General features: G+C 35.9%; 1 protein-coding gene across 8 annotated transcripts in view; it reads right to left on the bottom strand.

The window, feature by feature from the left end:
- Positions 1-16,449, bottom strand: part of INVS (inversin) — a 98,545-nt gene that overhangs the window by 13,213 nt on the left and 68,883 nt on the right. For all 8 annotated transcript variants that reach the window (XM_056330430.1, XM_056330431.1, XM_056330428.1 and 5 more), the window contains 4 exons: positions 14,994-15,223; positions 13,296-13,402; positions 9,717-9,929; positions 3,350-3,648 (listed from right to left, as the gene is read on the bottom strand). In XM_056330430.1, the coding sequence (XP_056186405.1) occupies positions 3,350-3,648; positions 9,717-9,929; positions 13,296-13,402; positions 14,994-15,223 (849 nt within the window). The remainder of the gene's footprint in view (positions 1-3,349; positions 3,649-9,716; positions 9,930-13,295; positions 13,403-14,993; positions 15,224-16,449) is intronic.

Genomic DNA, 16,449 nt, shown 5'->3' with positions numbered 1-16,449 from the left:
AAAACTGAAAATCTCTCATCTACCATTCACTTCCATTTTGTTTGGAAACTAACAGGAGAATGAGAAAATAAGACTAGACAGGATGAAATGTAATCAACAGACAGGGTGTCAGAGGGTAGGTAAGAGGAGGAAAAGAAAAGAGCTCTTTTGATATACTGGAATCACAGAAATATCTTCTAGATCCTCCACAACCTGGTGAAACACGCTATATTTTTAGTCACTAATGCTTTTACAGGATATTCTTTTCACTGGATAACACAATATGGCACATTAATAGATTATACAGAAGACACTAATGATCATAACCAATGATATCTCCAATAGAGATTTATGACAGCGACAGGTCAGTATGGGCTGAGAGGCTACTCCTAACTTATAGATGATTCTCATATAGGTAGGTAGAAAGCCCTGCATGTACTGGGATGGGGGGTGGGGTGGGTGGGAAATCTTTTATTTTAATCTATTATTCATTTAATTACCGATTTTGTATTTATTTTGAGATATTATTTTAATCTCCCAGAATGGAGAAGGAAATTCTCTCTCTCTTGCATTATACCAGGAGAACAGACAACTAAAAAAACCATGCCTTCTGATGCCAAGATTTCTATGGGCATAATCCCATTCCCAATGAAGCCAAGTAAAAAATTGCTATTGCCATCAATAAAAATGGTATCGGGCTGACAGTCAGTTCAAACATCCAAAATTTCCAGCACCGTCACAACACTATTTTGATCTTTCAACAAGGAAAAAGAATACGGCTTTTTAAAAAAGGCCTTGTCATTCTGAACTCACCAAAACCTACTACCTGGTTTGCACATACAGCATGTAGAACGCTTTTTTGCTTCAACCATAAGACATTTAAGTAGTATGTGCAAACTTCCCAATCTGAGCAACTGGGTAACTGGATAGCAGAAAAAAAACATAATTTGAGTATTCTATCTCATCTTTTGAGGCTGAAATAAACTTTCTTAGATAGGAAGACCAAGCAATAACAAGTACAGAGCACAAAAAGAACTAATCTGTTTTACAGTCAAGGCAAATGAGATAACATACATAGGAAAGAGGATTTCTCTGTGGAGAACAGATCAGAAACGACCCATCAACTAAATCACAGTTTTCACAGGCCACAGGATCTAAATTTATATTTAATTCCAAGAAAACATCCAATGAATTTCATTCAAGTTTTGGTCACGAGAGGCCTAATTAAAACACCTCAAGAGAACTGATTAAAGAACTTCATGATCTGATCCTTGCTGCATCAACTTTCCTGGCACCTTTTCAATAGTAAAAAAAGAATACATGCCTGAAAATGGCATAATGTTTTATTTCAAACACAGGCTTTTTGAATTGAGCAAGAGGAGTCTTTCTTTACAATCTCTGAAGGTAAACTGATCTCACTGTAGAAGAAGTAGACTTGTTACATATTTTCAGAATAACCTTGAATGAACAGTTCTGTTCTTTCGTGTTCAACACTCATGGTGAAGACAGATAATAAACAATAACAAAGAATTGTCTATTTAAAATTAAAATACTATCTTTTACAGAAATTATATTCTGCTTTTAAATATACATCGAAAAGCAAAGTATCTCCAGGCAACAGCCTACATGATTATAAAATTTTACTTGAAGAACCATCAACATGGAAAAATTATTCTGGCATAGCTACATAAGGATATCTCCAACTTCATGGAAGCCTTCAGCCTAAAGTCCAAGCTACATGCTGCTGGCATTTGCTCCTGGTTTGAATTCCCCACGTTACTGTGAAGGGTAATGCAGATAACTGAACATAAATGCATTTTTTCAAATACAAGTATCAAATCAGAATCCTCTGCAGAAAATTTGGAAAATTCAGCCCTGTCCTCTGTAGTCAGTTTGACTCTATAATGCATGTTTCCCACGGACTACCTACTACCTACTTCCTGAAGTCATTCTCTCAGTGCAAAACCATTGTATTTCTTCCAAGTAACAGTGGTAGTCTGACTGATGCAATGCAGTTCCCATTGTCATAACCAATGGAAGATTTTGGCTAAGGATGGATGCTGGAGTCAGTAAAAGAAAAGGTCGCTTGTTTTACAGTTTCTTTGTCCTTCTCATTCTTTTCTCCCCACTTCACTACTGTAATCCTCCCCACATCTTTCTTTCTCCTTTCCCATTTTTCTATATTTATCAATTTCTCCTCATTATGTTCATGACAACTATCCATTTTTCATTTGGCAACCACTGTTTCTGATTATTCTCACGTTTTACTTTGTCATCTGAATATTTTGATTAATACAAAGTTAAAACACATGCAGGTGAAGCTTGCTAGCATTTTTAACACCTCTGTTTATCATTACCTAGCCATCATAGTATATCTTGGGCTAAGGTATATATGTCTGCTTGTACTATGACAATATAGTCAAGTATTTTGTTACCAAGACATTTCCATATAAAAGCTAAAGAAATATAGTAAAAAGACTCAGCAGGAACAGCTCTTTGACCTTCTTTTCTTTCGCATTATTGAAATATTCTGATGAGCAGAGCATCCAGAAGGATTAGCAATATTTTTACATCTGAGGAGTTCTTGCAACTTACCTTAAACAAACTACTTATCCAATTTTTGCTTCTAATGATAACAAAGATGATTTAACATTACCAGTTTTGAAAGATTTGAGCCATGGGCTCAAATAACCGGCTGAAGTCAGAACTGATCAAAACGTTATTAAAATGTTTATTTTGCAAAACTAATATAGGAGTGGGCAAGAAATAATAATAAACTGATGATATATTTACAGACAATAAAAGAGTGCAGCAGGGCAAGAAAAGTAACAGAAGGAGCTATCACACACTTTCATAGTATGATTTCTAAAAACAGTCTCACTTCTCAAAAAATATCCTAGTGTTCTCAACAAGAGGACTTCAGAGACAAAGCACAGGAGAACCCCTGTCATGGAGAACAAAGCTGACTGAACAGTTCCCTTTGTATGGTAGGGATGTCACTTAGAACAATTTTATCCTCATTTTAACCTTGCTTAAAAACAAGAGTTACCATTTCTCCATTAACATTCTTCAGATAGCCCACAGATACGCCAAGTATCTTTAATCTCATTTTCTCCAAACAGTGAAACTAATAGAACAAATTCCAACAACTAGTTCTCACATATTTTAGGTATTTTTACAGACACTGTACATACTGGTATTTTGATAGAACATATGCAGTAAAAGAATCTGTATCTAACCCTATCCTATATGAATTGTTTGAATAATGAAAGAATAAGGAATGATAGAAAGATAAAACAGTTCCCATATATAAACCACCCCCAGACATGGACAAAAAGAATAATCAAGACAATTAAAAAACATTACAGACCTTGCCTGATTTTATGACCTTCACTCTGAGGGTCTCCTGACAGGCAACTCTCCCTTGGTGTAACTTTGTTGTGAAAAGCTTTAGGTGAACCTCTACTGTTTCTCCTTGGTTGAATCTGTGAAGCACTGAGGGGCAGAGGTCTCTTATTCTGTGTATCAATTGATTTATTAGGTGACTGCGAGATGCTGGTAGTCTTCTCTCGATTTGTAGGATTCTGTTGTACTTGAAACCTATTTTGTTCCACGCTCTGCATCCCTTTCTGTAGCTTGGCTTTTCTCTTACTTTCCTCTTCACGTTTCCTGTAATCATAGTCAATACTGTAAGAATTCCAAAGACAAAATCTTGGGAGCATGTATCTAACTTCAACACATGCCCTTCCAGAAACCTGACGCTGCCCCAAAAGAAAGGGAGACCTACTGCACTGAAGTATCTTGGCTTGATCCAAAGTAACAACTGACTTGCAGCTACAGCCTAAAGAAGGTTAAGTCCTTATCAGCCAGCTGCCCGTTCAGTTTGTGGGAGTTTAAACTGATTTTACAATACTCCCTTATTGAAAACAATGACATTTATTTTTTTATAAACAAACAAAAATTCAAAGGAGCATTTTGAAGAGGTGTCAAAAGACAAGAAATATGATACTAATAACTATGCTTCAAATTTGTGATGAACAATGCTTTAACACAAGTAGTAATGCAATGAACTGTATTTGAAAATAGGAAACTCTGATTAAAGATGTCGTATCTTTGACAATTATTTTTCATGCTTACCTGTGTCATAATTATTACAGAGAATTATAAACCAACTTCAAACTAGCTATTGGTACTAATTTTCTGCTATGTATTTATCATTACTAGATAATTAATATATTTTACATAAATAGATTATACATTATACAAATGATAAATATGAGATGTGAACTAAAAATGTGTATACATAGTATGCCATGACAATCATGATGCTTCGTTTTCAAAAGCGAAAGAAGTCATGCATCTCTTAAATAGCATAGACAGAAAAGAGAATTTTGGACAAGGTTATGAAAGGCTCATCTGTGGAATAAAGTTTTGCAGCCTGTTTTGAAATAAAGTAAGATATCATTGCACTTTAGCTTTTACATTCTTTTTCCTACAAAGCAGAATAAACCCAATAGCAAACATTACATACCTACCTACCACTGAATTTGTTTTTATAAATTAAGCACTGGTTGTAAGATGAAGTGACACTTTTCCTGTTGGAATGGACAGGTGGTAAATGTCGTTATCATGTAGCTGTCTGGTATTTTAACTTGCTTCCAATGCTACAACATAGTTTGCAGACTGTTGACACGTTAGCTCACAGCACAGCATATGACAAGTTAGTTATGCAGCATGCCATCATCAGTTCCTGTGAGTCATATCAATGCCAGTATATGTCATTTCAGAGGAGGCTGCCAGAGAGAAGCCTTAACTTTATCTGTCAGTGCTATCTTATCAAGTACGCTTTGCAGAAGAAGCTGACTGAACTTTGCACCTGAAAAGCTGCTAATTGACCTAAAAAATACACTCTTGGCAGCTTGAGGTTCAGTATTCCCTCTGCAACAGAAAAAAAGTGGCTAGTTTCAAATAATATTGGCATTCCACAATCGGACTATGTGGTTGCATACAGTATGGGTCTCACTGCCGTTACTCTGCTGTTTGAGCTGATAAATCAGATCTTTCTATTCACAGAATAGTCATTTTCTTTTCTTTACAAGAATCAAGCAGCCTATTACTAGTATTCTCCACTCAGGGTATTAAGTGTGAGATGGGTTGTGTGATACAGAATCAAGCCAGAACGGCCTGCACTCTTTGGGCGTGCAGATTAACTCAAAACATTAACTTCAGCAACATACCAACTGTAAAGTTATTGAAATGACAGAGGACCAGAAACTGAGTAGTAGTAAAATGGGATTTTTTTAAAAAAGGTCTTGTGTGCTAATTGATCAGATTAAACTGAAGAAATAATAAATGGAAGAGATTTCAAAGCTCACAGGAAGGGACCTCTGGGGACCATCTAGCCCAACGCCCTGCTAAAGCAGGTTTACCCAGAGCAGGTTGCACAGAATCGCATCCAGGTTGGTTTTGAGTATCTCCAGAGAAGGAGACTGCACAACCTCTCTGGGCAGCCTGTTCCAGTGCTCTGTCACCCTCAGAGTAAAGAAGGTTCTCCTCATATTCCTTCTAAAGTTTTTAGGGGTAACCATTTTAAGATTACATCTCCCAGTTTTCTAAAGACCTCAGGATTAATTTTGTCAGGCTAAGATGATGTGAAAGCACCTCACTCATCCAATTAGTCTCTAAACTGTTGTTTTAGTATTTTAGCCTGCATTGCTGCCCTTTGTTATTGTGTGAATTCCATTTGCTAATGGACATCTTTTGAAATTTAAGAAAGACTGAAGGAAAAACCTCAGCCTTCTTCACATCACTTGCGGACCAACTCTCTTTGCTCTTCCTTTTACAATGTGTATGTTTACAATGATTTATTGTGATACCTCATATCCCTTGCTAGTTGTTCTTATTTTGCACCTCAGCTTGTTTAATTTTATCGTTGTATGTTAATATTACCTTCAGTTTTATAATTGCACCAAATTCACACCACATGCTTTTCCTTTTCAGGTTGCTGGAGAGCTCATCATTCTCTCTCTTGCTACACTACCCATCTCTTCTCAGCATGTGGGCCTTACTACCAGTTTTTTGAAGAACCTCATGATCTACATGTACTGTCTTGCCGCTAGAACGTTTTCCTAACTCTATTGAAGGCTGTTTAATTGAGCTGATTTAATTTCTTGTTGTTCCTCTCTTCCTAAATATCACAAGTTACTTAGTCTTAACTCATTTTCATCCATTTCCCTTTCATATCCACATTCTCAATCAAGCTTCCTCCAACTGGTCAGAATGAAATCCAGAAGACTTAGTGAAAACAGAAGTATGGATTCAGGAACTTACTTCTGAGAAATTCAAATGGATGGTCAACCAGTGATGAATGAGTTCCGCAGCCCTTTTACAAAACGGCATACACTGGACATCAGTTTTCTCAGAATATGCTTTAAACCCTAAAGTATTATTTTTCTAAAGACCTGGTTTTGTAAAAAATACAAAAGCCTCTTTGTAAAAAAGATTTTAAAGTCCATCAGTTTACCTGCATGTAGTCTGACTGGTTTTTAAATGCCTCCCTCCCCGCCTGCCTCTGTGCTGCCCTCCTAAAGCACTGCTTCTCTCCATCCCACCTATTAATAACCAGTTACTTTCACTCCCCCTGAAGAAAAACACCTATTATATTGACACATTTATGGCTGTTAAAATGTTCAATGCTCATACATTGCATCAACATTGCACTCTTCCAAAAGATCATAGGATCATAAGGTAACACATATTGGAAGGGATCTCAGGAAGTCATCAAGGCCAATGTTATGCTCAGAAAAGGGTCAACTGTAGGACAGACTGGGCTGCTCAGTTGGGTCTTGAAAATCTTTAAGGATGGAGACTGTACCACTTCTTTGGGCAACCCGTTCCACTGCTCAACTGTCCCAAGGGTGAAAAAAATTCTCGTTATTTCCAGTCAAGATCTCTCTTGTTTCAACTTATGTTGAAGCAAGTTTCCACAGGACCAAAGTGAGGCCAACCAGTCTGCAGTTCACCAGATTGTTCCTTTGGCCCTTTTCCAAGTTGTGTGTAACATTTGCTTTCCTCCAATCATTAAGGACCTTCCCTGGCCTCTATGACCTTTAAGGATGTTGGAAAGTGGCCCTTTAAGGACATCAGTTAGTTCTCAGCACTGCTGGATGCAACCCATCTGGTCCCATGGACCTTTCTGGGCTGAGTTCTCTCAAGTGATCCCTGACTTAATCCTCATTCACAGCTGGCAGCCCCCCCCTCCTTGAATCATGCTAAGGACAGAGGCATGGGAGACCTTCTTGGTAAAGACTGACGAAAAGGCCGCGTTGAGTACTTTGCCACACCTGTCTGTTGTCACTACGTCACCATTCAGCAACAGGCCCACATTTTCCTTGCTCAGCCTTCTACTGTTAATGTAGAGGCAGAAGCGTACCTCGTACCTCGTTATCTGTGACATCCCTTGAAAACCTCAACTCCATTTGAGTTTTGGCTTTTCTGATACCACCCCCACATGCCCAAGCAACATTTTTACACTCTTCCTTTGCAGCCCATCCCTGCTTCCACCTCCTGTATACTGCCTTTTTGCATTTGAGCTCCGTTACCCAAAATTGGTCTTCTGATATCCTTGCTCAATGACATAATAGCGTGTACATTGTTTTGGCCTGCATCAATATTAATTTTATAGATTACCATTTCTTTTATACAGGTTTGTTCAAAATGGGAGAATATGCTTGTATAGAAATGTGTTACAGGTACTGAATGTAACTTTACCAGAAAATAATACAGTATGAGATACCGGTTGACTTTTTGTTAAGGAAAAAAACTAAAAAAAAAAAAAAAAAAAAAGAAAAAGAACAGACTAGTTAAACCATGCAGTCTTAGGAATGATTTATGTTAGTGTGACTCTCTAAAATAACGTATTACAAAGCAAGTTTTAAATACATGCACTGAAATAGTTGGGGGGTGGGGGGCTGTTCAACCTAAGAATTCACTAGCATTCTGGATTCCCACATAATGTCTACTTTTATCTGGAGAGCAGATTTTTTAAACATCAGTAGGGATATTAGTTTTTTGCACGTAGCAACACTCTGGCCAATTTTAGCTGTGGAATGCACAGATGGGTACACAGAATGATGACAACATAATGTCCCCTCCAGTTTATTACAGATCATAAAATTGCAATTAAATAAAATTTGTTATGTGACAACTTGATTTGCTTGTACACTCCAATTGTATTTTAATTCTGTTTTTATGGTATTTTGTACACAGACTTTGTTTCTATTGTTTTCAAACAAATCAACTACAGCTTAGTAGGTTTCAGAAAGCACATCAGAAACTTACAAAGACAAACAATTATAAAAACATCCCCAAATTTCCATGAGGCAATCCTTTTTCATTTAATCTTCTAGATGGGGTATCACAGATTCTTCTAAAAATGACTGTCATCACAAAGAATAAAAATTGGTAAACTCAGTTGTGACCACACAGCAAGAAGCAGAGTTCTCCAAACTAAAAAGAAATATCTAAGATATTCAGGACATTTTCAAAGGCAGCTTCTCGATGCATGGGTTTGACTTCTACTGACTTAAGCAGAAAAAGCAAATTGTAGGAGGTCTGCAAGTTGCAACTTTAGGATCTAAAGGTGTGAGCAAGAAATTAAGTTATCTGACATTTCTAGCTTTGGTTCTTACTGGGCATTAACAATTATTAACCAGTATAGTAGTAGCAATCAAACCTAATGAAGATCAGACTCGACAGTTATGCAGAACATCAAACTATCAAATTTGAAATAGAGCACAGTGCAGGTGACTTTGTCTATGATACACAGATGCAGCAAGAATATCCCTAGATGCAGTAAATTACATTGTGTGTCTATTCATATGACCTAACAGAAATATTACCACAAAATCATGCAGAAATCTTTTCTGACTTACATTTCTTCATTTCAGAATCAGATTTCTTTGTAAGAAATGAGCTGCTAGTTTATTCTTCTTCATATTATGAATCTTAAAGATAAGGCCCAAGCAAGCATTTTAGAATTTCACCACTTTGCTACCATTACCTCATTTAAATAGGATAGAAACTCAGAACCTACACATCTTACAAATAACTATTTGAATTGCATATATTCATTATCTAAAATCTAATATCATGATTTTATGGTAACTCTAATTCAAGAGCAGAAAATGTAAGTGCAGAGAATGATACTGCCAAGACAGAAGTTGCAAATAAAATCCAGGAGTTCAGTTTGCTAGAAAAGCACAACTTACTGTTTCACAGGGCAGGTTAAGCCTTATCAAACCAGTATTTTCCCATTTTGTTTTGGGGTTTATTTTCCTTCTTTTCTTCACCTATTTATTATTCTCTTTTCAAAACTGATACACAGACTTGATAGTTCAATAATTATTTCCATTACCTTAGAATGATAAATGTTTTCCAAGCCTTTTTATCATCATACAGAATACCAGGTAACGATTCATGGATGCTAACATGCTAGTTTCTCAGCTTTTGCTATTTTGCCTTATTCTTGTATATTACATAAAGCTTGTTATTTAATTTGGGATTATCTGGAAAATAATTTCCATCTACAGGTGTATGGAAAAAAAATCCATGATGCTTCCTACAGTTTCATGCATTTTACTAAAAGGAAAAATAAATGATGATGAGTTACACATAAAATCATACACTGATACAAACTTAGGACAGATGTCTATTTGCATTTCCAGTCTCAGACTTACTTGGCAGCAGCATCTTTTCTCAGCTGTTCGTGCTTCATTAAAAGATTCTTCCTCTCTTGAAAAGCCTTTCTAACTTTGTATCCTTTGTAGACAGCCTGAATTTTGAAAGCAGCAATGTCCTGTATGGCAGCTATAGACAGAGCCCCATGTTCTAACATGAACTGAATCACTTCATGGTGTTCACCAAGCAAGGCATAATCAAGTGGAGTATATCTGAAAAAAAAACCCACAAACCAACAACCCCAAACCCAAGCCGACAATAATTATCATTAAACTAGAAATCTAATCATAACGTGCATTTACTTCATCTGCATTTCATAAGATGGCAACTTCTAGTTTGAAGACAGATTAAACACTGTTTTCAGTAGGCTGTTTTACTAATTTTTTAACATTATTTCCCTGCCTTATTCATTCTACACACCATGACTACACATCATACACACTATGTTTAAGGCTTATTTTAGTCTCCTAATTAAGGGGGGGAGGGGGCAGACTATATGAAGCATTGGATCAAAATCCTCCAAAGCCCTATGAATAGAATTAACTGCTTCAGGTAAGCAATCTTAAAAAGGTGCTGGGATTCTCATATAGGAATATAACTTAAATAAAAAGCAAATTAAAACTTTCTTTTGTGTTACTTCCATACGAATTTAAGTTCTAGATATTTACTGTCAAATCTGGCTTAGTTTCTATAACAATGACTGAGAACAGTTTGACTGATGAAGCAGCAGGATTATGCCCACACCAAGGGATAATATAGATATTTTATTATTTTTTTACGCATTAGGAAGACTTAAGTCTGTTTTCAAATGGACACAGGTGCTAAAAATATTAACTATTTTATTTATTATTAAATATAAATCAATAAATGTTAAATGGTTTTGCTTTTTAATGGTGTCAAAGATGCCTAAGCCCTTTTAAAAATAATTCCCAAATTTTCCATTATCAATAAAGGAGCAAAATTTACATACCTCCCTCACCAACACTGAAACATTGGACAGAGACATTCAGTGGCTGAAAATTATCAGTCACAAACTATAATCAAGACCATATAATAGAAGACTATCAAATAGCAAATGTCAATGCATGTGTTTGTGAAAATTAGGGCTCTTCTTGATGGTAACTTGCTAGGACGCAATGCTGGTAAGCAAAGAAAAACAGACAGAAAGCACAATTGGACTTGCCATGCAGCAATGATCTGATGGAAGGATTAACAGTATCTGAACTGAAGTGTCTGCAGGAATAAAGACAACGACATAACAAGAAAATGTGTATGCCAAGGTGCGTTGCTGATAGCGTTTGAAGAGATACAGATTTTTGATAACCCAGGAATGGAAACTTCAGAAGGGAACTCATTTCAGAAAACTGCATTTTTAAAGTATACCTGATTTTGAATATTTTCATTAAAAACATAAAGCTACTAAAGTAAACTTTATGCCTTCAGTATGTATGTACCAAGACAATGTATTATATTACAGATCCCAGTCATGAAGACCCGTATTTTTAAACGTGGCTTCTATAACTCCATTAGACCTATCTGTGGAAGTAAAAAATCACTCAAATAAAATCTGAATAGGGGTTTGTATGACTGGACACTACTCATTCAAAGCTGCTCACACACACTCCTCACAACCAGCCATTACTCTGCTCTGTCAGCTCAAGGCCTGTTAAAAATTTTCTTTTTGAAGAAGTCAGCTTTTAAATCAAGTTGGCTTCACAGGAAAACATGCAAAAAGGACATGAGCCATCATGTGTTATATGTAATTCAGCATGAAGCTGGTTGAGCAGCAGCTAGCCTGGCATCATGTGATCATGTTATACATACCCAGGACATCAAGTTGGATTATGAAATAAATTTGCAAAGAGCAACAAATCTATCACACTCCAGACTAGCACCTGATCACATATCCGCAAGCAAGTGGGCAGCTTAAAATCCCAGATGCAATCTCAGCTCCATCTTTTCACAAACCTATTTAGTTTTAATCACTATATTTGAATTTTGAACTGGTATCTCATATTGCACTTTAAGAAAGCAAAGAAAGGAAGCTTCTTTCTATGTGTATTTGAAAAAAAATTACTATATGGTGAAAATGTTACTGATTAAAAAACAATTTCATCCAAACAGATGAACCATATTCATAAGGTTATTTTTACTTTCTTACAACACTCAGTTTTTCCACTTTCCAAACTTCCAATCTCTTAACAGTAAAACAAGCTTTGTAGATGTTTATTAAGAAGCAATTGTGTGATTTATAGCTATCTACCTATCTATGAGAATTATATTTAAAGGCTGATTAATCTAGAAATATTAGGGATCTGCATAGTTCTGCACATGGACCAGTGCCTAGGGGCTGACATATGGAATACTGCTAGTTATATTTTGAGTAATCTAGGTTTATACGTAAGAACATACATTAATGCCAGAGGGGAACAGAAGAGATACTAACTGAATGGCTATAGTAAAACCACACCCAAGGTCTTTCTCTGACATTTGAGCATCATTAGTACACTTCTAAAAACTAAGGAAAATAGCAGCCTCCTTTCTGGCAAAACAGTGGCTTTTAATCTTACTTATTACCAGTAATTTAATTACAACTGTTTATTTAATTTTCTATCAAAAATCACTAAAGAGAGCATTGGCACTACTTAATTAGGAACTAATTATACTTTCATTTGTGTTTCTCAATAAAAAATGAGAACAGAAAAGGAAGAGAGATCTGAGTGGTTTGGAGTAGAGAACAATAGAGAAATAATAGGGGAAGAAAGCAATTAAAAACTGGGATAAGTATGGAAATCTCCAATTTAGCACTAAAATATGGGGATTTAAAGTCTGTAAGTTATTTAAAATGTTGAAATATTCAAATTTATATGGCACAGTGATCATAATTTTATTTATAATTATAAGGAGGTCATCTACGCTAGAAAAGGCATTATGAATTTCTGCTAATAGTAATTATCTTCACAGTCAGGTGACTAATTCAAGCTCCACAACCCAAATCACATTTAAAAAACTATTATTTATATGTCAATGAAAGACAAAGAAAAGAGATGCAAATGTACTGTCTCTTTATGATTATAGGAGGTTTTTTTTTTTTTTTAAATAGGCCTTTAGAATACAGTTAACCACCAGGTAATGTGTAATCACTATTTTAAAACCTAACGTTGCATTTCTCCCATTTTCTTACTTCTCACTGTATTCTACCAAATAGAAAAGAAAAATTCCAGTCTAATCCAACAGCAGCAGAAATGCCTTTTTATCCTTTATCTGTACATATCCACTGTCAACTTCATATACACGAAAAAGATTTTTAGTGTTTCAAACAAGACTAGAATGAATAAATACTTGCAGAAATCTCTGTAAGTTCAAGGTTCAGAAGTATAAACAGTTGAATTTGCAATGTCTTACTTAAAGAAGAGATTTTTCACATTAGAAAAGCTGCTTACACTGAAGCTCAAGATTACAGCACTCCTTTTAGATACAAGATCACAATTCTCTGGCAACGCCTGAACACTTAATATTGAAATCAGTAGGTAGCACTTTTGCTAAATTACAAACTAATGCAGTCAGACAGGCAATACCTCTCCTCGCTGTTCTCCATATGATTAGGAAAAGCATCAAAACCAAGCAGCAACTTTATAGCATCAAGGTAGCCATTGTTACAGAGCCAGTGCAAAGCAGTTCTTCCCTGCAAACAATAGAACAGCACAAAAATAAATATTACCCCTGAACTCTATCGTGCCACAATAAAAGTTGTAAATCATACTGTAATTTATGCTTTTATGGACATGAAGGACAAACTAATTCTTATAAACAAACCTCCTTGTTAAAATAAAAGAATAGAGCACTTTAAAATTAAGTAACTTTTTTTTTTTAAAAAAAACAACACAAGATTACAACACTAGTGCTTTTTTACCTAAAGCGGTTGAAAACCAGCATTAGGAGACTAGCTCCAGAATTGCTTTCTTTGCAGCTATACCACCCAGGTCTGAAGCAGCTCTCATCGGCTGTTGTAGGTCAGACTGTTTTCTAGGCTGCTCCAAGACACTGTGATAAGACTGAAAGAATTACTACAGAATTCAAAATCAGATGAAGTTTGAGGAAAACGTATCAGCCCAGGCAGACTCCAGCTGTGCTTTCAAAACAAGCCCGAGTTCAGAAGTCTAGTTTCCCTCACATGGTGGAGAAGTCCAGCTCTCAAGCTGCACTCTATATAGCCAGCTCATATATGACCAGTCTTGGGACTGGGATCACAGAACCACAATACGAATACCCCAAGTTCTGTTAATACCAACAAAACACATATTTCACTTCACTTCCAGGTCATGCCTCCTGTCTGCATCTCGCTTTTCTGAACTCCAAAACGTAGGGAATACGAAGAGGCTGGGAACCACAGAAAAACACGAAGACTTTGTGAGTTCAGTGCTAGCAAGCCACCTCCCTGAACCCCAAGGGCTGAAAAGCACGCTGCAATGTCTCTGTGTGAAATAGAGGGGAGCTGATGTGTTCAGCTGTACTCAAGCGGATGCCACACAGAGCTGGAAGCAGGCTGGAAAATCTCCCCAGCATGCTCTATAGAACACATAATAAAACCCACTTTTCCATTACCTGGAATTATCCATGCTGTACAACGAACAGCTACAGAAAAGTTTAATAAATGGGGTGAAATTCTTTTGACTGATGAAGTTCTACTGACTTCTGAGAAATTATCTCATATAACAAGGAAATCTGTTATATGTTGCACAATTATTTTGGCTCCTAATTTCACTTACTGCTCGAATAATGGCACAAAAGAACATATAAACTGATCAGTGTTGTTTTTTTTTTTTTCACCTGGAAGAGTGATACATATGTGGATACTTATGTAGGTAAGTAAATGAAGCAGTTCTTGTGCAATCTCACTTGCAATATCTTATTTGCTCTATCTGCATGCTGAAGAAACACATAACAGACTATAAATTCACATTCTCATGTTAGCTGTTAATAAGGAAGAACAGAAGAAATTTGATTATTAATATGACTCCTCATAAGATCACACTTTGATAAGGAAAAGTCAAGTGATATGGAAAAATACAAATCTTCAATTCATGCTGCATATTGAAATACTACTTTTCATTCAAGGTTTTAGAAGAGAAGACACAGGGAAAACTACATCAGGATGCATTTCCCTTCATGATAGCAGAAATGCTTCTATGTCCCAGAAAAGGGAATGATCTTGAAGGAAAATGTTTTGATTTATGATTATTCTAAAGTTAATAGCTCAGTGAAGAACAACATACCTCTTTATCCTGAATATTTGGATCTGCGTTGTTTTCCAGTAACACTACCATACAGTTAATGTAACCTCCATAAGCAGCACACTGCAAAGGTGTTCTACCTGCATAATCTTGCACATTAGGGTTGATTTTATTTTCTATCAAGATTTGGCACACATCAGCATTTCCTCCCAGGGCTGCCCAGTGAAGGGGTGAATGGCCATCTTGGTCAACCAAATCTACCCTTGCTCCTCCTGTAACAACAAATACATTTTTGAACATAAACAGAAAATAATTTTGAATGCAAAGAAAAGAAAGGAAAAAGGTTATGGTCAACTAGAAATTAATTGGTAAACTGAAAATTCAGATAAATATTTCTGAAAGTAACTTCAACTTTGTTGCTAAAATCCTAAAATCTAAATCAAAATTAACTGGGAATGAAATAGTTTCAGTGAGGGTCAGGCATCTAACTTTTACAAGCTTCTGAGTATCCCCTCAGATGCTTTAGAATCTCCAGATTTGTCAAATGCCCTTGAAAAACCTAGCCTTTGTTTGTTTCAGGCCTATTAATCTGCAGGGAAATTTTTATTTCTTAACAACAAAATCACTTTTGAAAATTAGACCTCAGATTAAATCTCTTTTTAGATCTCTAAAGCAGACGAGATAAAATATTCAGTGTAAAAACGACTTTTGAAAAAAGCTTAATTTTTTTTTAATTCAAGCATGCTAAGACTCTTTTATGGAGATAATTAATTTCTCTATGTGCTCCTGTAAGGTGTAAAAGCTCTGTACAAAGAAAACCCCAGCAACAATGAATGTCAATATCATAAAATATTTAATTAAGCATAACTCAGATTACGATAACCAAGCTTCTTGCATCTACAAAAGCTAAATGGCACAGAGGGTGGGAGAAAGAGCTTAACAGTAGGTTAAAATATACCCAGCAGATCACAGAGAGAAGCATGCTTTTCAGTAAGAAAGGCTGGTTGATGGAAAACTTGCAACTTGTTAGCCTGGATACTTCAACTGTCCATAAATGGGGTATTTCAAGTAGGAGCTCCAACTACTTGCAATGTTTCTGTGAAGCTAAAAGGACAGAATTTTGCATCTAAGATACTACTGTTCTTTCACCATACTTCTTACACTTCAGCAGTTTTTACAGTTATCTAAAATTGTGTGTATTGTTAAAATCTTATTTCTGTCTACAAATAAAATACTGCACATAAAAAACCAACCAGAGGAAAATATTAATGATTTAGGATTTTTGATAGCTACCTGCTACCTTCATTAAAAAATAAAGATTCATTTAAAGAGTAAAAAAATGAACACAATTGTCAAAGAACCTTAAAACTGCTTTCTCACAAAACAGAAGAAAGTTTAATTTGGTTTTACTTAGTGAAGGAAAAAAAAAAAAAAGAAACCCAATGACTTACTGGGGGAAGAGGCAGTTTGAGAGACTAGAACATACTTGAAAAGGCCT

This window comes from Falco biarmicus, chromosome 3, assembly GCF_023638135.1.
Source record: "Falco biarmicus isolate bFalBia1 chromosome 3, bFalBia1.pri, whole genome shotgun sequence".
NCBI lineage: Eukaryota > Metazoa > Chordata > Aves > Falconiformes > Falconidae > Falco > Falco biarmicus.
Note: the sequence above shows the minus strand (reverse complement) of the source record. Positions and strands in the feature narration are given on the sequence as shown.